This window comes from Armigeres subalbatus, chromosome 3 (assembly GCF_024139115.2).
Source record: "Armigeres subalbatus isolate Guangzhou_Male chromosome 3, GZ_Asu_2, whole genome shotgun sequence".
Taxonomy (NCBI): Eukaryota; Metazoa; Arthropoda; class Insecta; order Diptera; family Culicidae; genus Armigeres; species Armigeres subalbatus.
The window spans coordinates 56,040,207-56,065,604 of record NC_085141.1 but is presented as its reverse complement, the minus strand read 5'-3'; the positions used below and the strand labels follow the sequence as shown (position 1 = coordinate 56,065,604).

At 41.1% G+C, this 25,398-nt stretch overlaps 1 protein-coding gene across 1 annotated transcript in view; it reads left to right on the top strand.

The window, feature by feature from the left end:
• The window catches only part of LOC134224346 (hemicentin-1), a 587,700-nt gene that overhangs the window by 334,304 nt on the left and 227,998 nt on the right, over positions 1-25,398 (top strand). Inside the window, exon 4 of the mRNA XM_062703676.1 lies at positions 6,521-6,637. Coding sequence (XP_062559660.1) covers positions 6,521-6,637 — 117 coding nt within the window. The remainder of the gene's footprint in view (positions 1-6,520; positions 6,638-25,398) is intronic.

The window sequence follows — 25,398 nt, the reverse complement described above, 5'->3', positions numbered from 1 at the left end:
AATTTCAAATAAAATTTTGAAATAATTTCAAATTAAAATTCTAGTAAAACAAACCCACATTTTCAGAAAAAAGTATCTTTATGTTTGGCCGAGAATGTGTTGAATAGTGGCTATGTTGCCAAAAATTATCCCCCGTCGCACTTTTTGGCCAGAGATCCACGCTAGTTGCAGTTTGTGAGTAGATCAACATCCAATGATTTAGATTTAAATACTTTATCAACAGACACCAGTGCTACCTACATTCATCAAGCTGTTACCGATCAAGTATATAAAAGTCAGACATCCAGGCCTCCTATCAAAAAATCGTTTTTGGAGTTTATAGCCTTTTCGTTACATATTATTGTACGAGAAAGGCATAAACGATTCTACAGACGAGAAAATTAAAATCGCTTTGGTAAGGAAGCGTCAATGGAGCCAATAGAACCGCAACAACAGTGACAGTTCAGGACAACCTTAAAGCTTTTCATTAACATAAAATCTATAGGTGGAATCCATAAAATACGTCACGTAAAAATGTTGTGATCCACCCCCAATTGTCACTTTTTGTAGTAACATGGCTAATTATACATGATGTGTAACATATCTTTGAAACATCACAAATATCACGTAATTTATGGATGTTCCGAAACATTAACATACAATATTTAATCAAAACAATAGCCTAATATTTACAAGGACGATAATTTTGCGCAATGCTACATGTAGGCACCATTCCAAGAAAAATCTGAGTCATGCTGGTCCGTTGTGTACTATATCAAATATAAATTTGCTTAGAATACAGAGCCTTCTATCGAAATTTTGGCTTCCGAGCGGTTTTATAAACATTACACCACTCCCAAATAAATAAAACGGCAAAAAAATTTTTTTTTTGTTCGGTATTTTTTTGCTTCGATAGTACGTACGCTTCGATAGTACGTACACTAAAATTACGGAGGTGTACGTACTATCGAGGTATGCCTGTAATGTAATTTTGCATTTAAGTACATTTAAGGTGGTGTTCGGAATTTGAATCAAAATGTTCGAAATTTGAGACAAATTTTGGCAGAATAAACTATTCAGTAATGGCGTTCACAATCAATAAAACGTGGATTTCAAGTGCTTATATAAACGTTCTATTCTTGCGCAACCCGATGGAAACAAATTATCTATTAAAATATTTTGATTCATGTGCCATAAAGACGTCCGAAGTTAAAAGTGTGCTTAAGTGATCGTAATATGAATGAAACGGTATTTGTCAAGCTAATTCCCAAAATTCTTCCGTGGAAACACAAAAGATTTATTACTGCTTATGCCTACAAGTTTTGAACATGTTAATCATGTAAGCATACAGGCATATGGAGACGCATGATGCATTGTTTCATCAACTTCCCACACCTTTATGATCAAAAAATAAAGGTTTATAATATTCTGCAAACAAGTGAGAGCATACTTGCATTAAGTTGTGATCAAAACAAGCTGGCATGATGTTTAGGGCTACTTGAAATTTCTCAGGAGTAATGGCAAAATACTGCAGATTGATTTCTGCTTTAAACAGTAGGAAATGGTTTTTGATTAAACATACCTCACATCCGCTTACAACTCGACAGTTCAGGTAATAAATCATAATCAGTTACTTGTACTTTGAAATGCGTATGAGATTGTCTGCTATAATTTGCCCCTTGTCTAGTTGCAGTTATATCAAATATGCCCCAAAATCCATAAAAACTGTTTGATGAAAAATCATTTTTAAGGGGTTATCGGGATAAAACATGACACATCTCCAAAAATAATATAATTACGAACTTGGCATTTTTGACAAAGTTTTTCAGGGAAAGTTTTGCTACAATTGTTGTGAAGACATGAACCTTGTATGCTAAAAAATGCAAAAAAAAAAAATTATTGCATTATGCTAAATACTTCTAAAACAGTTTGGCCTTTCATTACACGTCATAAGAACCTAAACATGTTTACTCCAGCTCATAGAGGGATCATTTCTCCCCGATATGTGGATCAAGTTTCCCACATGTTTTGAAAATTTCAAATTTTCTATCAATTGGAAAAAATAATATTTTGATAACTTTCATCAAAAAATGGTAGCGATCATGATGTATTGAATAACGAATATAACTTTTTATCAAGTCTACTATTATTTTATAACGGGTTTATTATAATATTTCGTATGTTACAACGAGAAATATCCCAAACAGAAAATAGGGAACATAAAAATAAATTGATGTAATAGGGTTTATTTTTGTATCATCTTTAAGATGATACAGAACTTGTTGTTCAATGCAGTTTAAATAAACAATATAAATCGTGTCCTTTTTCTGCTCACCAGCCCAATGAAAGCTGCGCTTTTGGCAATCAATTCTATACAAATTCATCATAATTTCCCAATACCCAATAGAGCGTCCTAACTTGGATAACTCTCGGAAACTCGAGACCGGCAAAAGTCTGAGATAAATAATTCGATATGGAGCGAGCGTTTCGTTTCCCATGTTAATTATAAATCAGTGACGGACTGGAGCTGCCAAGGCCGGGCTGCTTTTGATCCACGAGCACAACAGGCAGCGGTAAGAACGATGGAAAAAGTTCAATCATTGGGTCCTCTACTTACTACTGGCTGCCAAGTTTCCCAACCCTGTCCCGTCGAGCACACTAGTTTCGAAGTGAAAGCTAGCGAAATGAAAAATAATCTCTCCAGTAATGAACGAAAGCAGGTCTCTCCAAGCAGAAGCTCGATGCCAAGTTCCGAACGAATAATTTATCAACGTCTAGCTCACTAATGGGGCAACGCCGTTTGCTTGCTGGATCCAAGTTAAACAACAACAACAACAAATGGCGATGGGCGAGACGGAGGGGGAAAAATCTTGGAAAAATGATGATTGTTGGGAGAATTTGCATAAAGTGAAACAAAACCCGTTCGTCGGATAGGAATTGGATGATAGCTTCAACGGGAATACGCCAGACAAGATTATCTATCACCACTCCTGATCTGGCCAACCAGGAGAGTACTTTGCCTAATGGGACGAAGTTGGGGTAATTATCTAAAATGTCTTTTGCCCCCCAACAGATGGGTGTTGAGTTATACCTTGGAGGTGTATTTTTTTCTTCTCATGAGCACTGACGATTTCTGTTGTAAGGGCTGTCATTTTGAAATCATTGTAGCGAGTAAGTAATAAGAGCCAAGCAGTAATGCAAAGATTCAGTCAACCAAACACTGCTGGCAATAAAAAAAAAGATCATCACTAAATTATAGAATTGATGTTCATCACTGAAACCATCTTGACCTGTAACATAAAATGTTTTGTTATTTTTTTTATTTATTTGTAGGTGTAAAAATTTAACGATTTTCCGCTACTTGATTTTTGCAGTAATTCGGACAAGTTACTGTCCAAGTAATTCATATTTCTTTTCAATTCATAGCTGCAGAGCTGTAGAACTTGGCATGTGCCTTAGCTGGTGTTTTCTTGCCTATTCTACAAAAGCACTGTACCTCTTACAGACCCAAATATAATAACTAGGAACTAGGATTATGGGTCCTCTACTGTATCGTGCTTTCTTGATTCAGAGTCTAATATTTTCTCTGGTGCGCAGCTCTTGGTATTTTACTATTCTGGATCATGGCATCCTTGTCAAACATGTATTCAGTTAATCATCAAAAGGCACCTCTACCCTGCCATGCATCTTCCGAGAACACCCTGCAGAAATGCAATTCAATATCCAAAGTAAATCAAAAAGTAAGTAAAAGACAAAAAAATCTGAACTACAGAACAAAATGTTTTCCCAATAAGTGACATATCCTCGCTACGTCTGTGGAAGCGGTGTTGATCATGAATATTTATGGATCGTAATTAATTTACGAAAAATGCGGTTCTCGCACGATTGTGATAATTATAATAATTAATGAGTGTTTTATTTACGCACCCTTCAAGCGTACACCCGCATAAACACGTGCTGCACATGGATGCTTTAAACACATTATTGAATTAATGTGTCGGTGAAAGAAAGTTTTCCTTCAGCACAGCGTGGTCGGTGTGCATTGTGCGGGAAATTTACTGTTCGTTTGAGTTGTTATCGCTGATTGACTTTCCGGAAAGCTCTTTTTTTCACTGTCATAATGAATCACAAACAGGTAGGCGGGAAAGAAATTATGATGTTAACCGCGATAAGAAGTTCGGCACGCAGCACATTCCTTAAAATAAAAATATACAAAACAAGGGCTTGGGAGTTGCAAAGGTGTGGCCTTTCCAATGTGGTCTAACCAAACTTGTTTGAAGTAAGATGTTTCAAATGTAAAACAAATGATGATTAGTTAAGAATTAATACTATTTTTTTGAAGTTTCGAATAATAAAGATTGAAATAGATTCCTTTAAATAATTCCATTTTTTTAAATTAAATTGAAACTTAAACTCAAATTTAACTGATTAGGGATGTCAGTTTTTTTTTTCAATCTGTATTAGGAATGGTGCTGAGCCGAAGGTCATTGGGCCGAAAGGCAATAGAACGAATGGTCATTAGGCCAAATGATCATTAAGAAAACTTTGTTGTCATTAGACCGAATGCTTTGAAGATGGCTTTTCAGTCTTGACAAAATCAAAACACTGTTATTTAATCTTGTCCAACATTTTGGTCCGTTTTGGATCTTCCTCAGGGACTCAATTCTTACAGGTTTATCCTCAACTGTGGTTCAGCTGATCCGTTTATTGTCACGAGGTCAGGATTTTCCCACATAAACGAGAACGGTTCGATCACCGCGTTTATGGTAGAAAGCAATGATGATCGATCTTGTGCCAGGCACTCAATTCCAACGAACGAGGGGTTCTTTTAAATTTTCACGGGAAACTCTTGAAATTTCCAAAAGAAATTCTTTTAAGTATTCACTGGAAATGCATTCGAATTTCCATGAGAACTTCTTTCGGGTTTCCACTGGTAGGTGATTCGATTTTTCACGGAAAAGCTTTTACGAATTTTCATGGGAAATTATTTCTTATTTCCATGGATTTTTTTTTCGAATTTCCACGGAAATTTTTTTTTAATTTTATTTTTTCTCATTTCCAAGGGAAATTTCTCCAAACTTCCTTGAGTAATCTGTTGATGTTCTATTATAATCCCTATTATAAATTATAATCCCTCATGTTCTCTTATCTTCAATGGATATTACTTTTATTACTAAATTACTAAATTTCCATGGAAATGGCAAACACAACTGTGCATTGTTTACATTTATTAGCAACGTAAACTATGTCAATGTTTTTTTTACTGTTTGTTAGACATTTTTTATATATATATATATATATATATATATATATATATATATATATATATATATATATATATATATATATATATATATATATATATATATATATACAGGGTGCGTCACGAATTTCTGCGGTAAATTTCAAAACGGATGTCTGACGGCAGTGGATATTTTTTGAAGTAAATTTCGAATAACTTTTTTCTATGATTTCACAGGCCCTCCTTAGCCTAGCGGTAAGATGCGCGGACATAAAGCAAGACCAAGCTGAGGGCGGCTGGGTTCGATTCCCGGTGCCGGTATAGGCAATTTCCAATTTGGAAATTGTCTCGACTTCCCTGGGCATAAAAGTATCATCGTGTTAGCCTCATGATATGGATATAAAAATGGTAACTTGGCTTAGAAACTTCGCAGTTAATAACTGTGGAAGTGCTGAATGAACACTTAGCAACGAAGCGGCAATGTCCCAGTGCCAGTGGGTGATGTAATGCCAATAAGAAGAAGATGATTGTACAAAAAGATTCAGATATATCTGCAAACACTTGTTATTTATAACTGGTGTAAATTTGCTAAATTTCTCAATTACTGCATAAATTCGTCACGCACCCTGTATAAATTTATTTTGTTTTCCATGGCAAGAACTGAATTAAATACGTTTCCATAAATTAAAAAAAAATCAAACGCTGCCATTGGAAGTTAATTCGCTGAACATTTGCTTCCCCTGTTCTGACCTAGAAGTGCATCTACTTCCGGAGATAAAGTGTTCGTTCGCGAGTAGCAAGGATCCCAATTAAAATCCATCACAAGAGCTGTGAACAGCGAAATTGTGTGGAAAACTTCTGTTCGTGCCATTTCTCAATACCCCATCGTTCGGGTATATATCCCGCGCAATATCTCCGTGAATGGCTGGCGCTCGTCGAATTACATCCGCTTTCGCTGAGTGCATCTCATCATCGTCATTTCCCATTCATTATGGATGTTGGTCACACAATTCCGGCTTGATTCCCCATTAAATCCGCTTCAGCGAAGCATCACCGCTGAAGTGGGTTCACTTCATTTGCCTTCGCTTTGATTTGTTGCCTGCTTCCGATTAACCTAGTTCCGTCACAAACGACGAGCTGCCGCGTTCTCGGCTGATTTGAAAAAAAAGAAGCATCCTCTTTCCAACGGTTGGATATTTGCATACTTCAAAGCATCCTCCATTGCTCTCATGTCGCTCGTTGTTGGTTCAATTTGGAAGGATATTGATTGTTTTTCTTTTCTCTCCACATTTTCCACAGGTGAAGCAGCCAGCCAGATACTGAACAAAGCGGAACCTCTCTTTATCACCCGATCGGAAGCGTTCAAGTTCGCCGTTGGGGATACGATTGCCCTGCCCTGTGAGGTGTCTTCGCCTGGTGAGTTTATGACATTTTTTTTGTATTAATAAGGATTGAAACCCTGAAATAGCTGTAAAGACAAATCGCATCTATTCCCTATTGTTTCTTTTAAGTCTTCCAGTCTCTAGCAAAGCATTTATTACCCTGATAAAATTTTGGAAACCTTTTTGATCAGCTTTTGGCACTAGCATGAATATATAAATATAAAGAGAATAAGTATACATAAATGACAATGAACCTCACGATGTTTCATTTTGTTCATAACAACAACGAGGCCCATTATAAGTTAAATCAATAAATGTTTGCCAGTACAAATGTATGGATTTTTAATAGTGTAGGGTCTTTTTCCTTCTTTTCGCATTTCGAAAACATATCAAAAATTTGGTTTCAGATCAATCGATAAAAAAATTCAATGAATTTAAGCATGCCGAAATCTGATTTCGCTTCATATTGTTCAATTCCAAAATAATCATCTGCAAAATCTAGATTTTGCCGAAATGAAAGGGTAATTCAAAATAATATTAACTGATGCTGAACAGTCTATAATGGAAAAATGTCGGCTCCAAACATCACTAATTTCATTACATTTTGGTACCAACACCGTTTGGACTACTCCGTTCTCTTAAAACCAGGAGCTTAGTTTTGACAGAGCTTATGACCAGCTCAAATATTTCAGTATCCTGTTTAAAAGGCCTCTTTCTTTGCTCTGTGAACTACATCAGCGGTTCTCAACTTTTTCTTATTAGATATCCTTTCCGAGTCTCTTGAAAGGTGGATTCCGAGTCTCTTGAAAGGAGGCTTCCGAGCCTCTTGAAAATAAGCTTCCGTGCCTCTTAACTTTCCAGGACTTGCACCGTTGTAAAAGAACAACACCTTTGACAAAAGGTCGCTTGTCGTTTACAAGAGGACGGGACTGCATGAACGATCCAGAACCATGCGAGTCTCGGTAGGTTGAATGGAGGTTTTGCACATCTAGAAATGACACTTCTGAGCCTTTAAAAGTAAGCTTTCAAGCCTTATGAAAGAAGATCTTTAAGCCTCTTGGAGGCACGCATCCGAGCTTCTTAGAAGGAGGCTTCCGAACCTTTTGAAAGGAGGAATTCAAGCTCTTGAAAGGAGGCTTCCGAGCCTCTTGAAAGGAGGCTTCCGAGCCTCTTGAAAGGAGGCTTCCGAGCCTCTTGAAAGGAGGCTTCCGAGCCTCTTGAAAGGAGGCTTCCGAGTCTCTTGAAAGGAGGCTTCCGAGCCTGGCTTGAAAGAAGGCCTGAGCCTCTTGAAAGGAGGCTTCTGAGCCTCTTGAAAGGAGGCTTGAGCCTCTTGAAAGGAGGCTTCTGAGCTCTTGAAAGGAGGCTCTGAGCTCTTGAAAGGAGGCTTGAGCCTCTTGAAAGGAGGCTTCTGAGCCTCTTGAAAGGAGGCTTCTGAGCCTCTTGAAAGGAGGCTTCTGAGCCTCTTGAAAGGAGGCTTCTGAGCCTCTTGAAAGGAGGCTTCTGAGCCTCTTGAAAGGAGGCTTCTGAGCCTCTTGAAAGGAGGCCTGAGCCTCTTGAAAGGAGGCTTCTGAGCCTCTTGAAAGGAGGCTTCCTGAGCCTCTTGAAAGGAGGCTTCTGAGCCTCTTGAAAGGAGGCTTCTGAGCTCTTGAAAGGAGGCTTCTGAGCCTCTTGAAAGGAGGCTTCTGAGCCTCTTGAAAGGAGGCCTGAGCCTCTTGAAAGGAGGCTTCTGAGCCTCTTGAAAGGAGGCTTCTGAGCCTCTTGAAAGGAGGCTCTGAGGCCTCTTGAAAGGAGGCTCTGAGCCTCTTGAAAGGAGGCTTCTGAGCCTCTTGAAAGGAGGCCTGAGCCTCTTGAAAGGAGGCTTCTGAGGCCTCTTGAAAGGAGGCTTCTGAGCCTCTTGAAAGGAGGCCTGAGCCTCTTGAAAGGAGGCTTCTGAGCCTCTTGAAAGGAGGCTTCTGAGCCTCTTGAAAGGAGGCTCTGAGCCTCTTGAAAGGAGGCTTCTGAGCCTCTTGAAAGGAGGCTTCTGAGCCTCTTGAAAGGAGGCTTCTGAGCCTCTTGAAAGGAGGCTTCTGAGCCTCTTGAAAGGAGGCTTCTGAGCCTCTTGAAAGGAGGCTTCTGAGCCTCTTGAAAGGAGGCCTGAGCCTCTTGAAAGGAGGCTTCTGAGCCTCTTGAAAGGAGGCTTCTGAGCCTCTTGAAAGGAGGCTTCTGAGGCCTCTTGAAAGGAGGCTTCCTGAGCCTCTTGAAAGGAGGCTTCTGAGCCTCTTGAAAGGAGGCTTCTGAGCCTCTTGAAAGGAGGCCTGAGGCCTCTTGAAAGGAGGCCTGAGCCTCTTGAAAGGAGGCTTCTGAGCCTCTTGAAAGGAGGCTTCTGAGCCTCTTGAAAGGAGGCTTCTGAGCCTCTTGAAAGGGAGGCTCTGAGCCTCTTGAAAGGAGGCTTCTGAGCCTCTTGAAAGGAGGCTCTGAGCCTCTTGAAAGGAGGCTTCCTGAGCCTCTTGAAAGGAGGCTCTGAGCCTCTTGAAAGGAGGCTTCTGAGCCTCTTGAAAGGAGGCTTCTGAGCCTCTTGAAAGGAGGCCTGAGCCTCTTGAAAGGAGGCTTCTGAGCCTCTTGAAAGGAGGCTTCCTGAGCCTCTTGAAAGGAGGCTTCTGAGCCTCTTGAAAGGAGGCTCTGAGCCTCTTGAAAGGAGGCTTCTGAGCCTCTTGAAAGGAGGCTCTGAGCCTCTTGAAAGGAGGCCTGAGCCTCTTGAAAGGAGGCTCTGAGCCTCTTGAAAGGAGGCTTCCTGAGCCTCTTGAAAGGAGGCTTCTGAGCCTCTTGAAAGGAGGCTTCTGAGCCTCTTGAAAGGAGGCTTCTGAGCCTCTTGAAAGGAGGCTTCCTGAGCCTCTTGAAAGGAGGCCTGAGCCTCTTGAAAGGAGGCCTGAGCCTCTTGAAAGGAGGCTTCTGAGGCCTCTTGAAAGGAGGCTTCCTGAGCCTCTTGAAAGGAGGCTTCTGAGGCCTCTTGAAAGGAGGCCTGAGCCTCTTGAAAGGAGGCTTCTGAGGCCTCTTGAAAGGAGGCTTCTGAGCCTCTTGAAAGGAGGCTTCTGAGCCTCTTGAAAGGAGGCTTCTGAGCCTCTTGAAAGGAGGCTCTGAGCCTCTTGAAAGGAGGCTTCTGAGCCTCTTGAAAGGAGGCCTGAGCCTCTTGAAAGGAGGCTTCTGAGCCTTGAAAGGAGGCCTGAGCCTCTTGAAAGGAGGCTCTGAGCCTCTTGAAAGGAGGCCTGAGCCTCTTGAAAGGAGGCCTGAGCTCTTGAAAGGAGGCTCTGAGCCTCTTGAAAGGAGGCTCTGAGCCTCTTGAAAGGAGGCTTCTGAGCCTCTTGAAAGGAGGCTTCTGAGCTCTTGAAAGGAGGCTTGAGCCTCTTGAAAGGAGGCTTCTGAGCCTCTTGGAAAGGAGGCCTGAGCTCTTGAAAGGAGGCTTCTGAGCCTCTTGAAAGGAGGCTCTGAGCTCTTGAAAGGAGGCTTCTGAGCCTCTTGAAAGGAGGCTTCTGAGCCTCTTGAAAGGAGGCTTGAGCCTCTTGAAAGGAGGCCCTGAGCCTCTTGAAAGGAGGCTCTGAGCTCTTGAAAGGAGGCTCTGAGCCTCTTGAAAGGAGGCTTCTGAGCTCTTGAAAGGAGGCTTCTGAGCCTCTTGAAAGGAGGCCTGAGCCTCTTGAAAGGAGGCTTCTGAGCCTCTTGAAAGGAGGCTTCTGAGCCTCTTGAAAGGAGGCTTCTGAGCCTCTTGAAAGGAGGCTTGAGCTCTTGAAAGGAGGCTTCTGAGCCTCTTGAAAGGAGGCTTCTGAGCCTCTTGAAAGGAGGCTCTGAGCCTCTTGAAAGGAGGCTCTGAGCCTCTTGAAAGGAGGCTTCTGAGCTCTTGAAAGGAGGCCTGAGCCTCTTGAAAGGAGGCTTCTGAGCCTCTTGAAAGGAGGCTTCTGAGCCTCTTGAAAGGAGGCTCTGAGCCTTGAAAGGAGGCTCTGAGCCTCTTGAAAGGAGGCTTCCTGAGCCTCTTGAAAGGAGGCCTGAGCCTCTTGAAAGGAGGCTTCTGAGCCTCTTGAAAGGAGGCTTCTGAGCCTCTTGAAAGGAGGCTTCTGAGCCTCTTGAAAGGAGGCTCTTGAGCTGGGCCTCTTGAAAGGAGGCTTCTGAGCCTCTTGAAAGGAGGCTTCTGAGCCTCTTGAAAGGAGGCTTCCTGAGCCTTCTTGAAAGGAGGCTTCTGAGCTCTTGAAAGGAGGCTTCTGAGCCTCTGAAAGGAGGCTTCCTGAGCCTCTTGAAAGGAGGCTTCTGAGCCTCTTGAAAGGAGGCTTCTGAGCCTCTTGAAAGGAGGCTTCTGAGCCTCTTGAAAGGAGGCTCTGAGCCTCTTGAAAGGAGGCTTCCTGAGCCTCTTGAAAGGAGGCTTCTGAGCCTCTTGAAAGGAGGCTTCTGAGCCTCTTGAAAGGAGGCTCTGAGCTCTTGAAAGGAGGCTTTGAGCCTCTTGAAAGGAGGCTTCTGAGCCTCTTGAAAGGAGGCTTCTGGAGCCTCTTGAAAGGAGGCTTCTGAGCCTCTTGAAAGGAGGCTCTGAGCCTCTTGAAAGGAGGCTTCTGAGCCTCTCTTGAAAGGAGGCTTTCTGAGCCTCTTGAAAGGAGGCTTCTGAGCCTCTTGAAAGGAGGCTTCTGAGCCTCTTGAAAGGAGGCTTCTGAGCCTCTTGAAAGGAGGCTTCTGAGCTCTTGAAAGGAGGCTTCTGAGCCTCTTGAAAGGAGGCTTCTGAGGCCTCTTGAAAGGAGGCTTGAGCCTCTTGAAAGGAGGCTTCTGAGCCTCTTGAAAGGAGGCTTCTGAGCCTCTTGAAAGGAGGCTTCTGAGCCTCTTGAAAGGAGGCTTCTGAGCTCCTCTTGAAAGGAGGCTTCCTGAGCCTCTTGAAAAGAGGCTTCTGAGCCTCTTGAAAGGAGGCTTCTGAGCCTCTTGAAAGGAGGCTTCTGAGCCTCTTGAAAGGAGGCTTCTGAGCCTCTTGAAAGGAGGCTTCTGAGCCTCTTGAAAGGAGGCTTCTGAGCCTCTTGAAAGGAGGCCTATGAGCCTCTTGAAAGGAGGCCTATGAGCCTCTTGAAAGGAGGCTTCTGAGCCTCTTGAAAGGAGGCTTCTGAGCCTCTTGAAAGGAGGCTTGAGCCTCTTGAAAGGAGGCCTGAGCCTCTTGAAAGGAGGCTTGAGCCTCTTGAAAGGAGGCTTCTGAGCCTCTTGAAAGGAGGCTTCTGAGCCTCTTGAAAGGAGGCTTCTGAGCTTCTTGAAACGAGGTTTCTGAGGCTCTGGAAAGGATGCTTCCTGAGCCTCTTGAAAGGAGGCTTCCTGAGCCTCTTGAAAGGAGGCTTCTGAGCCTCTTGAAAGGAGGCCTGAGCCTCTTGAAAGGAGGCTTCTGAGCCTCTTGAAAGGAGGCTTCTGAGCTCTTGAAAGGAGGCTTCCTGAGCCTCTTGAAAGGAGCCTTCTGAGCCTTTTGAAGGGAGGCTTCAGAGCCTCTTGAAATGAAGCTTCCGAGCCTCTTGAAAGGAGGCTTCCGAGCCTCTTGAAAGGAGGCTTCCGAGCCTCTTGAAAGGAGGATTCCAAGCCTCTTGAAAAGAGGATTCCAAGCCTCTTGAAAAGAGGATTCCTAGAAAATGGATATGATGCGTGAGAAAACAGGTGTCTTCTTTTTCACCTAACTTTTTTCACTTTTCACAGTGACAAGTGAAAAGTGAGAAATGAGAAATAAGATGTCTCGCTTCTCACTCATCGTTTCTCAATTCTTACTGTGAAAAGTGAATAAAATAAAGTGGGAAGTAAGACGTCTCATCACTCACTTGGCACTTCTCACTCTTCACAGTGAGAAGGGAGAAACGAGTTGTGCAAAGGTGAAAATGAGACGTCCCACTTTCAATTCCATATTTCTCACTAATCACCATGAAAAGTGAACAGTGCAATAAGTGAGTAGTTAGACGACTTACTTCTCACTTCGCACTTTTCATTTTCCATATTGTCTCACTTCTCGCTTCTCAGTTCCCATTTCTCGATTCTCACTTCTCATTTCCCACTTCTCACTCCCCATTTCTCACTTCTCATTTCTGATTTCTTACTCCTCACTTCCCAATGTGAAAAGTGAGTGGTATGAAGTGAGAACTAAAATACCTAACTTCTCACTTCTTACTAAGCATTTCTTTTTTTGTGAGAAGTGAGAAGTGAGACGTCCCAGTGAGTGGTAAGTAGTGAGAAATGAGGAGTGTGTAATGAGAAGTGAGACATCTCACTTCTCACTGGGGAAATTGAAAAGTGTAAAGTAAGTAGTGAGACATCTAACTTCCCTTTCATCATTTCTCATTTCTCACATCTCATTTCGCGCTTCTCCGATTTCACAGTGAGAAGTGAGACATCTCACTTGTTGCTTTTTACTGCTCATTACTCACTTCTCACTATGAAAAGTTAAAAGTAAGAGGCCTCACAATTGCTCTCCATTTTTCGCTTCTCACTATTTCAAGTGTTCCTTTTTGCCAAACGATCTATCAGCTAAACGATCTAATCGGTGAAAAATTGTTTTTCGGATAAATGTCCTATTCGACACTTAACGACACTTAATTCCAAATGACCCTTACTGCAAAATTACTTCCGGCCTAATTGTCTGTTTTTCAGATATGGCTTTACAGTCTTGACAAAATCAAAACATAGTTATTTAAATTTGTCCGCCGTTTTGGTGAGCTACAGGTTTATCCTCAACTGTGGTTTTTCTGAACCATTGATTGTCACGAGGCCAGGATTTACCCACATGAACAAGAACGGTTCGAGCACCGCGTTTATGGAAAACCCCTTCCCGCTTATCGTTGCTTCACATGTAGTACCTGGCACAAGATCGATCACCTTTAATATTGCTTTCTGCGATCTGGGTAAATCCTGACCTCGTGACAATCAAAGGTTTAGCTCAAACACAATTGAGGATTAACCTGTAAGAATTGAGTTCCTGAGGAAGCTTCCATACGGACCGAAAGGTCGGACAAGATTAAATAACAGTATTCTGATTTTGTCAAGAGTGAAAATCCATCTCTGAAGCATTAAATTACAGTCGAAAGTAATAATTAATTGTCCTTACGATCAAATGGTTTATTCGGCCAAACAACTTTCAGCATAGTGGCGAATGGTTTTCGGCCAGACGGCCCTTCCCCCTTTAAAGAAGGGATTATGGGTTGTTCGAATAGAAACGATTTGCTTGTAAAGCTGAAGCCTAAATTGCATTTTATGTTGGAGCCAAATATTGAAGATTGTGGTTATGTTCGTTGCAGATCTTATTTTAGAAGACTTTTTATTATTTGGAAACAAAATAAAAATAAATAAAGTTTCAGTTTTTTCATTTTTTGTTGTGCAAATTGGCCCATCATATTTCGGGTGGAAAATTCGTAGGAATGCAAGCGGGAATGTATATGAGCTTTACAGAAGTCATGTAAAGTATCCGCTTTTGTGCTATCTCGCGCAATAAAAAAGAGAAATTCGAAGGGTACGGAATGTTTGGCAGTTGAGTAACTGTAAAATAATTTTACTTACAAAATATCCCTTAACTCGTTTGAAAACAAAAAAGCAGCTCGCCAGATCCTCATTCCAAAATACGGATCATACCTCCTTTTGCCTTAAACTGAGCAAAAGCCAAAACTGATTTTTTAATATTTTTTTAATTCACAACTTTTTGAAAATAACATCTTTCTTATGATAGCGACAATAGCTATGAAGAATTGAACATATTTTGCATTAGTTTCATAGGTGGTGTAGTAGTTGAGGATATTATGCCGTTATGATAAATTACATTATGCCAAACGACCTGTATGCAAAACGGCATTATGCCAAATGGCGTTATGCCAAACGAACTACCACCGTAAATTCTATTCCTAGAACATCGAAAGTACTTAGTTCATCTACAAAACAACCTTTCAAACTACAGTCGATTCTCTACATCTCGATATTGAAGGGACCATCGAGATAGGGAGAGATCGAAGAATGGAAGAAGCACTGAAATGGGTACTAGATAAAAAAAAGCTCGTTGGTACGAAAACGACAACACAATAAATGTCATTTCCTGTTGTTGATGGTTTTGTTGTTGCCTAAAGTTGGTCTAGTAGCCTTAAATTTTGCCCATATCGAAATAGAGAGAGTGAATCCCAAACAAATTATGACCAGATCACATCGAGATAGATAGATATCGAGATAAGAAGGTTATCGAGATGCAAAAAGCACAAATGTGGATTGAAGGGACTGTGAAAATAATCGACATGGGGAGAGATATTGAGAGGTAGAGAGTTGACTGTAATTCAAATTTGGAGGAGGACCGTGGCTCAGTAAAGTGTTATACACGCGTTAGCCAACCAAATAAACGAACTTGAAAAAAAACTGTCGATTGAAAATTATCCTCTCCTTCCTTTTATAAAATAAGTTTATTGCTAATCTGCCGTTGACATCATTTTTAAAAAATGTCGTAAACGTCACTTTTTCAGATTACGGCAGTAATTCTCTCCTTCAGATTTTTTCGCGGTAATTAGCTTTTGCTTTGCTATGTAATTATGTTAGGGGGGCACGTCGCGTTTACTCTGGCTGGCACCGTGAGTGAAGCATGAATCTTGTGTCGCGTTTATAACGTATTCGTATTCGTATAACGTATCATGTTAGCATATTTTTGATGCATTAGACACCCCTCGAAGTAGTTATGTTTGGCACTGAATATGCAGCAGCAAAGTCTCTTGCCCTTTCTGAAACCATTTGAAACCCATAAAAAATATTTACTAATAGCTGAATAAACAGAGGATTGATCAAAAGCTAAGAATCCTATCACTATAAGCTGTTGATGGAATCAAGCGATTGAAATGTTGAATGCAGAAATAGATGAAATGCCCCCCATCCAAATATCTACAATTTGTGGTTTCATATTTCCACATATTCATCAACTCATCGGTCAGTCCTTCTATCAAGTGCAAAAAAAACAAAACAATAGCCACAATCAATCAACTCCGCACCGAATGTCAAAAATCGTAAATGTGCCAATTTCAAAGAAAATCCTTTTGCTCGATATTTCGCTTCGTTGTCTATGATGTCACGAGACGAGCAAGGACAAATTTGATTCCTGTGTTCATCGTCATCAGCAAAACTAGAGAACGAGTAAGGAAAAAACATGGATAGGACTCTTTTCTGTTCTACAGTCGAATGTGCATCGTTCATTCCGTTGTCCCCGTTGTCATCATCACAGACCTCATCATCATTGTCGTTAGTTGATGATCTTGTTTTCGCTGGCTAGCTCTGTCGGGCGACCGACCGCCCGCAAAATCCATGCAGTATGATTTCGGATTGCGTAACGCAGACCAATCCGACTTGGCTTGGCCAATTGTTTCCCCTTCGACGGAACCCGAATCGACTTTTCTGGGTACCACCGGATGAAGGCTTCGCGTTCCATTAGGTGGATTAGTTCAATCTCAAGTTCGGTGGCATGGATGGCAAATGAATGGAAGCAATTGCTGTCCTACTACTTGGTCGGTTGCTTGCCTGCTTGCGTGTCTAGCTTCCAAATCGATCCGTACACGGTCGGTCGCGGGATGATACGACAGTGGTTCTCGAGATACTTGGTTGAACTTAAATCGGAATCAAATGGTTATCCCCAGAAGCAAGGTGTCTTTGTAAATAATAGAGCAAATACAAGTCATTACATACATGCAATTTCCACGGAAAATTCTTCGGAATTTCCGCATGAAGTTCTTAGGAACCTCCAGGGGATATTATTTGGAATTTTCACGGGAAATAATGTTTGAAATAATTCGAAATTTTATTGAGAAATCTTTAGAATTTCCACTGAAATTTATTCCGAAATTCCTCAAAAGAATTTTTCGCGTTATTTCCATGGAAAATTATTCAGGGTTAGTCAATCATAGTTAATTATTCGGAATTTATAAGAGATTTTTTTTGAATTCCAACGGTTTCCTTTCCATTCAACGGTACTCCTTTGGATGCTGGCATGGTGTCAACAAGTTGGAACTAGAGGTCGTGGTTTTTGAACCTAACCCAGTCGATTGGATTCAATTAGTCAAAAGATCCCCGCAATAATTATCAAACAGACTTGATGGCGTTGATTTATCATCGTTTGTAGTTTGTAATTCAAGAAGATGGTGCAGAACCCCTGCAATATATGGTAATACTGGATGATGATTGTGACGCCGCCAGCAGCGCGCGAGGACAAGCAGAGTGCTTTGATTTAGAGCTGAGCTCATCAATGGCATTGTCAGACGGTTGGAAGTTTGAAACGATCAATTGATGTCGAACGGGAACCGGTTGCACCGTGGCGTGATGGCCGCCACCACCCCCATCATCATCGTTAGTCAAGTGCAACTTTGTGTAACTGTCGATGGAAAGCTTCTATCGGGAATTGCGTAAGAGTGGCAAATGAGGAAAGATAATGGAAATGGGTTGTGACGTGGAATGTATGCCAAGCAAAAATTTCAATCGATTTAACTGCTCACAACGGCACTGATTGAAGTGCTTTCTGAATTGTGAATTTTTTGTCACTAGCTGTTTTGGACATTAGAAGAAGATGATAACCAATTACCAATGCTGCTACAGATGATGGATTTTAGAATAGTATCAGTATCAAGCTTAATTACTAGCGTAGCTTATACCAGAAATATTTAATAAAAAAGTGTGCTATGTAGTAAGGCTGAAAATATTATAATATGTTATAATTAATATTAATTTATTAAGCTTAATATAATTATGCTTACAATTGGAGTTTAAAATTGGAGCTCGAATGCTTTTACAAAATTATGATTGCTAAGTTGGAACGTCTTGGAATTTCTGGATCACTCTTGGACTGGCTTAATTCCTACATGAATGGTCGCTCTGGCTCTATGTCGGTTAAAATAGGAGAAGCTATCTCTGTACCATTTCTCGTTGCTTCTGGTGTTTTACAAGGTTGGGCCCTTCCTATTTCAACTTTACTTAAACGATGTTAACCTCCAACTCAAATGCCAAAAATCTTCATACGCTGATGATTTTAAACTTTTCTACGAAGTAAGCAGTCTCCAGGATGCTGCTACTCTGCAAAATGAGATCGATAACTTTAAAAACTGGTGCACCATCAATCGTATGTGTTTGAACCCTTCTAAATGCTCGGTTATATCGTTCACAAGAAAGCACTCTACTGTTCGTTTTGATTACTCGATAGAGGGTAAATCTATAAATACGGTTTCGTCCATCAAAGACCTAGGCGTTATTTTGGATCAGGTATCAGGTATCAGGTATCAGAACGTCGGCTCCAGGGGCACGTTCACCTCAATTTGGGAGATTTGTGCCATCGCCTTCACAGCCTTTTTCATCACACACCTGACGGAAAAGGAAGTGAACAAAAAGGAAAGGAATGTGGATGGGAGAATAAAGGGAATGTTTGGAAAAGGGCCCTTGAAGAGGGCATACAACGCATAAGCGTACAAGAGCTTATAACTCCTTACCACAACGGGTTATGAACAACAAAATACTCTGAAGGTTCAGGTTTCTGAAGTCAATTTCACTAAGTAAGTGTTTACCAAATATTTGGAAGCGCAATTGTGCATAGACTGGGCAGTTACATATTAGATGATAAGAAGTTCCATAATCGGATTCACAACTATCACAAACAGATGATTCAACGCGTTGAATATTTGCCATGTGATAGTTCAGTCGGCAGTGACCTGTCAAGGCCTTGACTAAGACACTGCAATTCTGTTTAGACAGATTAGCTAGATAGCTTGCTACTATACCGGAGATGGCTCCCGGATGTACAATTTTGTTTGATGACATGAATCCAGACTACTCCAATGCCATTTGTGCTGAGTGACAGCCCAAGAGTTGATCAAAAGCTTCACCCAACACTTGGATATTGGAATAGCTGGCTCAGGACCAATAAAGTCATTCGATGCTCCATTACGAGCTAACTCATCAGCCAATTCGTTTCCAGCTATGGAAGAATGGCCAGGTACCCATATAAGGTGTAAAGTATTAACTGAATTCAGTTCCTCAATCTGAGTTCGACATGCGATTACTAACTTCGACCTTGAGTTGGCCGAGGCGAGAGCTTTAATAGCTGCTTGGCTATCTGAACAGAAGTATATTACTTTGCCCATAATGCGTTGCTGCAGTGCAGATTGCACTCCACACATGATGGCAAATATTTCCGCTTGAAAGACAGTGCAGTGTGTACCCAGTGAGTGTGACTGTTCCAATCTCAGCTCACGCGAATAGACGCCTGCACCTGCTCTGCCTTCGAGGAGGGAGCCGTCAGTGTAACAAACAATGCTGTCCGACATACTTCTCTCCAAATAGCCAGATGTCCACTCATCCCGCGAGGGGAATTGTGTTAAAAATGTCCTATAAGGAAAACTACTAACGTGTGTGAGATCACTTGGAGCAACGAAAATTTTGTCCCATCCCAATTAACCATAAGCGGTAACAACGAAGTGTGTGTAGAACTGCGGTTTACAGGATTCTCTTCCATGAAACCGAGTACCCATAGTCGGTAAGTACAAGAAAATGCTTCTTGTTTGGGATGTATGTGCAGTGGGGCCACGTCGAAGAGAACTCCGAGAGCAGCCGTGCGAGTTGAAGAGAACGCACCAGTCATTGCCATTAGGCACATCCTTTGAAGATGGCTTAATTTAGACTGAATTGTCCTCACTTCCCCCTTTTGCCACCACACAAGACATCTATAAGCCAAAATTGGTCGTACAACTGTTTTGTAAATCCATTTGATATATTTGGGTTTAAGACCCCAAGTTTTAACAAAGGTTCGTCGGCATTGGCCGAAAGCCATACACGCCTTTTTGATTCTGATGTTAGGAGTCCAGGAAAGCTTTGAATCCAAAATTAGACCCACGTACTTTACTTGATCAGTTACATTGATTTCAGAACCAAAAAGATGTAATGGACGAATACCATTACGATTACGTTTTTCCGTGAAAAGAACAATAGATGTTTTATTCGGATTGACCGAAAGGCCATATTGGCGACACCAACTTTCAACTACCTGAAGAGCATTTTGCATCAGGTCGAATAAGGTAGTAATGCACAAACCCACCATCAATGTAAGATAGTCGTCGGCAAATCCATAGGTAGGAAAACCGCCATTATTGAGTAACCTCAATAGCGTATCTGCAACGAGATTCCACAAAAGTGGAGATAATACTCCCCCTTGAGGGCATCCGCAGACACTTAATTTCCTAATCGCTGCTTGGCGTAATGTCGAGTAGAGATGTCGGTTTCTAAGCATCTGGTGAATCCATTTGGTAATAATATTAGGTAGCCCATGACAACGTGCGGCTTCCAATATTGCATCGAAAGACACGTTGTCGAAAGCACCTTCAATATCTAAGAAAGCACCCAAGCACGATTGCTTTTGAGCGAATGCTTTCTCGATATCGTACACAACCTTGTGTAGAAGAGTCACGGTGGACTTTCCAGTTTGGTAAGCATGTTGATTAACATGAAGAGGCATGTTTGCCAAACAGTCATCACGAATGTGATGATCGATAATACGTTCTAAGCATTCCAGATGAAATGAGGTCAGACTGATGGGTCTCAAACTCTTTGCTTCTTCATACGAAGCACGTCCTGCTTTTGGGATAAACTTTACAGTGGCATCCCGCCAGGATATGGGAATATACCCAGTAGCAAAACTGCATACTAAAAGCTTTTTCAAAACATGTTTGATATGCTCAAAACCTCTCTGAAGTAGAACGGGATAAATCACATCCTCCCCTGGAGATTTGTAGGGAGCAAAACTGTTAAGTGCCCATTGAATCGATTCAGTAGTTATGATTCTACGTGCTTGAGCCCAATACCCATAGCTACATGAAAAGACATCAGGATCATCCGAAGATGTTATATCGACACATCCAGGGAAGTGCGTATCAAATAAGTGCTCTAACGATTCTTCATCAGAAGAAGTGTAATCGCCATTTGGCTTGCGAATTTCGCCAACTTGGAAATCCTTGGATCTCGCAAGAATTTTATTCAATCGACTGGCTTCACTCAAATTGGAAACATTTGCACAAAGGTTTTTCCAGCCGGATCGTTCAGCAGATCGTAGAGCCTTCTTGTAAGCTTTGCGAGCCAACTTGAAAGAATCCGTCCCTGCTGAATGGCGTCTGTTCCAACTCCTTCTGCACTGCTTCCTTAGCTTAGCCAAATCGGAATTCCACCAAGGGGTTCCTCTTGAGGCTTACCAGAACGTAAAGGGCAAGCTTCTTCGAAAGCTTCCACGATGTGCAACGTTGTAGTATCAACTGCATCATCCAAGTCGGTAGGAGTTTCTATAGAAGGTAGATATCCATGAAATTTGGTAGAGAGCAACTCTGTATAAAGATCCCAGTTGGTTGAACGATGATTTCTAAAACTCAAGGTCTGCGAAGTAACATTCAAATCGTCAAAGTAGATGTAGCGATGGTCAGATACAGATTCCTCATCTGACATATGCCAATTCGTCAACTCGTGACTGATTTTATTGGAGCAAAGGGCTATGTCTAACATCTCTGCTCTATTGAATATTATAAAGGTTTGGCGATTGCTTATGTTAAGTAAACCAAGTTTGGTGCTACTTAAGTATTCCATCAAGCTGGAGCCTCTCAGATTGATATCCGAGCTACCCCAGATTATGTGATGAGCATTAACATCACTGCCGACAATTAGCAGAAGGCATTTTGAAGTGCAATACATGACAACTTGTTTAAAAGCATCCGTAGGGGATGGTTCATGTGGTAAATAAACCGAACAATAGACGTATTTCCTGACGGGAGTTCCGCCAGTTGCATCAATTGTGACAGCACATCTGGTTGTTAGTTCAGAGATAAGTGTAGCAACAATAGCATTGTTAACAAGCACACATGCACGCGGCATTGATCGAGAGTTTGCCATTTCTTTACTGAAAGCAGCAAAAACCGGGTTCACTAGGTTACCTAGGTAGAAGCCACCCTTGCGAAAAAAAGGTTCCTGTACCAAAGCCACTTGGGATTTGCCATTTTGCATAAGTCTACAAAGATTAATCGTTGCTGTTCTTTTATGCTGAAGATTGATTTGAGCTAGGGTAAAACGTCCTATCGTTGTGGTATGTCCCAATGTTGCGGTAGTGTTTAAATAGTCCATCCTGGATATAATAGGATCAAAAACAATTGTGGATCCGCTAAAACTCTTCGAATCAACCACTAGAACACCTTTTGTTTGACTAAATTCCGTTCAAAATAAGGAAAAATCAACATTTTCCATTAAAAAATTACTTCCTTTGAGCCTATTATTGCGGTAGTGTTAAGGTCCTATTGTTGTGGTATCGCTCTCCATAAGAAATACAAGCAATACCGCAACAATAGGACTGACCTTCAAAAAATATCGCAACGATAGGCAACTGCGTCCTATTATTGCGGTAATTTGTTTTTATTGTGATAAAAACAAAACAACATAAGTTTTAACACAATTGACGTCATATTTACGAAACTAGAGTTAACGAGCATCCTATTCGACTACTGCAATGTGAAAAAAGATAAACAGTTCATTTTTAAAGAGTTTTCGAAAACAATTTTGTTTCGACGCGGCGCTTAACCCCTCCATAATAGGTCGTTTTACCCTATCTTAACTGAAGCCATTGCAAATTAAGATAATGCACTCCACAACTTCAGCATTAATATGAACAGCAACGATGAAACCAAATTGGTATCTTATCAAGAAAGTCAAAGACGAAACACAGAGTACAATGTGTATAACGCATAAAGCGAATCCATGTAGGTGACAATTTGTTGAAAAACTAAATAAAAACATGCTCATAATCCCACCCTTATTTAACCTCAAGTTGAGATTGAATAAGAGTAGCCGATTATTTCGGAGAAGCAAAAAGTCAACTACGCCATAGCTCCGGTTAGCGCAGTAAGGGCTAGATACTGTGAAGGGTGCCCTGGTGCTTCACAGGCTCCGTTAGCGGTTAGGTTCTTTTTAGACCCCCCCTAACCATTCATTCGTAGGCACGGTAAGCATCCTGAGAAGCACACATATTGCACATCAATCACAGTAACTTATATATGACCGGATTCAGTCACTATATGGTTACTGCAACCAGATTTGTTGAACTTGTGTTGCTTGGGATAAAGCCGCATCACACCAAGAATTTGGGGTCACCTGTATGGTGGACTTCTACCACCGGAACAGGCAATCCGTAGCGTTATTCTTAGCCAGATAACTGGCTGCCGACACCACACAGCTATCTTGGCTGTTCGGGGAGAGAAGTTGACATTGACTTTACGTCAACTCTCAATGTGGCCGAACAGCCTCCAAGTAAGCAGTCTCCAGGATGCTACTACTCTGCAACATGAGATCGATAACTTTAAAAACTGGTGCACCATCAATCGTATGTGTTTGAACCCTTCTAAATGCTCGGTTATATCGTTCACCAGAAAGCACTCTACTGTTCGTTTTGATTACTCGATAGAGGGTAAATCTATAAATACGACTTTCGGGTATTCACTTATATTTACCATGTTTGTGATAGCCCTAATAAAACCAGACGTGAAATTATGTAGGTTAGGCGAAAAAAGTGTCAAAATAATAGATAGGAATGTTGGAAAAACTGAAATTTTCCACATTTTGATGAAACATCTAACATTTCGGCGAGGCAAAACGCCCTAGTGGAACTATCATACAATGTACTCGCGTCTCCACGCACTGTCCATACCAGAATGCTGATGTGCCGACGCATGGTACGTTGTTCCTCAAGAGCTGCCTGCTAAAAGGCGTTTTGCCTCATGAGTTTTCCGGCAACGAAATATCACCACTTTTTTGAAATGTGAATATTATCAATATGATTGAGATTTTTTCTAATTTTAATATGGCATCAGCTAGCTATATTGTTTAACTGTTGCATGAGGTAGAAACACCCATGAAAATCGTTATAGCTAAGGCATAAAAGCAGTCTATGCTTAGCTAGGGCATATTGCCCCTCCTTCCCCTACTATAGTTTAAGTGTAGTTTATGTCATTAATTATTTAGTTAGTAAGACCATCATTTGGAATGTATGTATTTGTATTCTGTTGATGAGAAAAGATGAGGAGGTTTTGCGCCCATTTGAGAGAGAGCCTAAGTTAGCTCTACTCAAATGGGCTTTTCCCTGCTCCTAAATAAATAAATAAATAAATAAATAAATAGTTTAATTTAGCATTTTTGCTATTCTACAAGGTGGTGGGGATTCTCATCGATTTGTTTTCGGCGAAAAATGACAAAACAAAACTTTGCCAGACTGTCCGGACGTTTCGGTCGATTTACTGGCCTTCGACCATCTTCTGCGGACACTAAAAATCACATATATTGTTAAAAAGCACATTAAATTTTACAAAATAAAAACATACAATCTTCCAGTCACTTATTTTCTAACAGACAGCCATTACTACTAACTATTGACACACACAAACAAAGTACAATCTTTACATTCTAACTGCTATTGGTATTAGTTCTAAGTTTGCTAATAATAGAGTTGTACGCATTTTTAAAATTTGCTGAGTCTTTTTGCTTATTTATTACATTTTCGTCTCCTTTAATCTTAATGTAAAATGTTTCTGCATAAATCCAATGCATAAATACAATGTGAAAACAAAAAACATTTCCGGTACAGGTTTATCACAGCACACTATAGAAGAGGGACACATTTTTGACTTTGAAAAAACCAGAATACTTGACAAAATAAGAAAAAACAATAAAAGACTGACTGCAGAAACATTTTACATTAAGATTAAAGGAGACGAAAATGTAATAAATAAGCAAAAAGACTCAGCAAATTTTAAAAATGCGTACAACTCTATTATTAGCAAACTTAGAACTAATACCAATAACAGTTAGAATGCAAAGATTGTACCTACTTTGTTTGTGTGTGTCAATAATTAGTAGTTATGGCTGTCTATTGGAAAATAAGTGACTGGAAGATTGTATGTTATTTTGTAAAATTTAATGTGCTTTTTAACAATATATGTGATTTTTAGTGTCCGCAGAAGATGGTCGAAGGCCAGTAAATCGACCGAAACGTCCGGACAGTCTGGCAAAGTTTTGTTTTGTCATTTTTCGCCGAAAACAAATCGATGAGAATCCCCACCAGCAATTTCGCGGCGATTGATCCATTGTAAACATCAAAACCATTCGATAAAGTATTGTACAAAATGATCTTCCCAAGGCGGCTACGATACAAGTACGGGTCAGTAGCAGAAATATCCCAACGCGAGCTAGTGAAAATGGAAGTGAAACTAGCTAAACTGAACAACACGAAGGTGTTCCTACTCAACTGTAGACGGTTGAAGCTAACGCCGTCTTTTTTGAATTTTGCTCTACACGTATGTGTGGAAAACGACAGATCAGCTGCGAAAATAAACAAGCTGATAGGCAAGTTCAAACAACAAGTCCTCAGTGTCCTCATCTCGGACAGCATCGTCTGTATCAACAGAACGAAACAAGCAGCTGAAGCGAACCGTGATAGGCTTGAAAGGATTATCGATCCAGCTGATTTCGACCAATGCATGAGAGCTGTGACGACAAAACGAAAACACACTTTCGAACAGTACCGATCACGTCAGCGACGAAAAATGGAGAGCCTGAAAGCAAAACAACAGGCCGAACATGCATCGTGTGACAATTGGGTTCAGAATTGCACAGACGAAGTTCTACCCGATTTCGTGACCCGATCACTGCAGCTCGGTAGTGGATACAACAACCCTGATCCACACGACGCTCCATACGTGAGAGTACTATCGGAAATCGAATCGGCGGTACAACGTGATCCCTCCGCAGACATCATTCGTC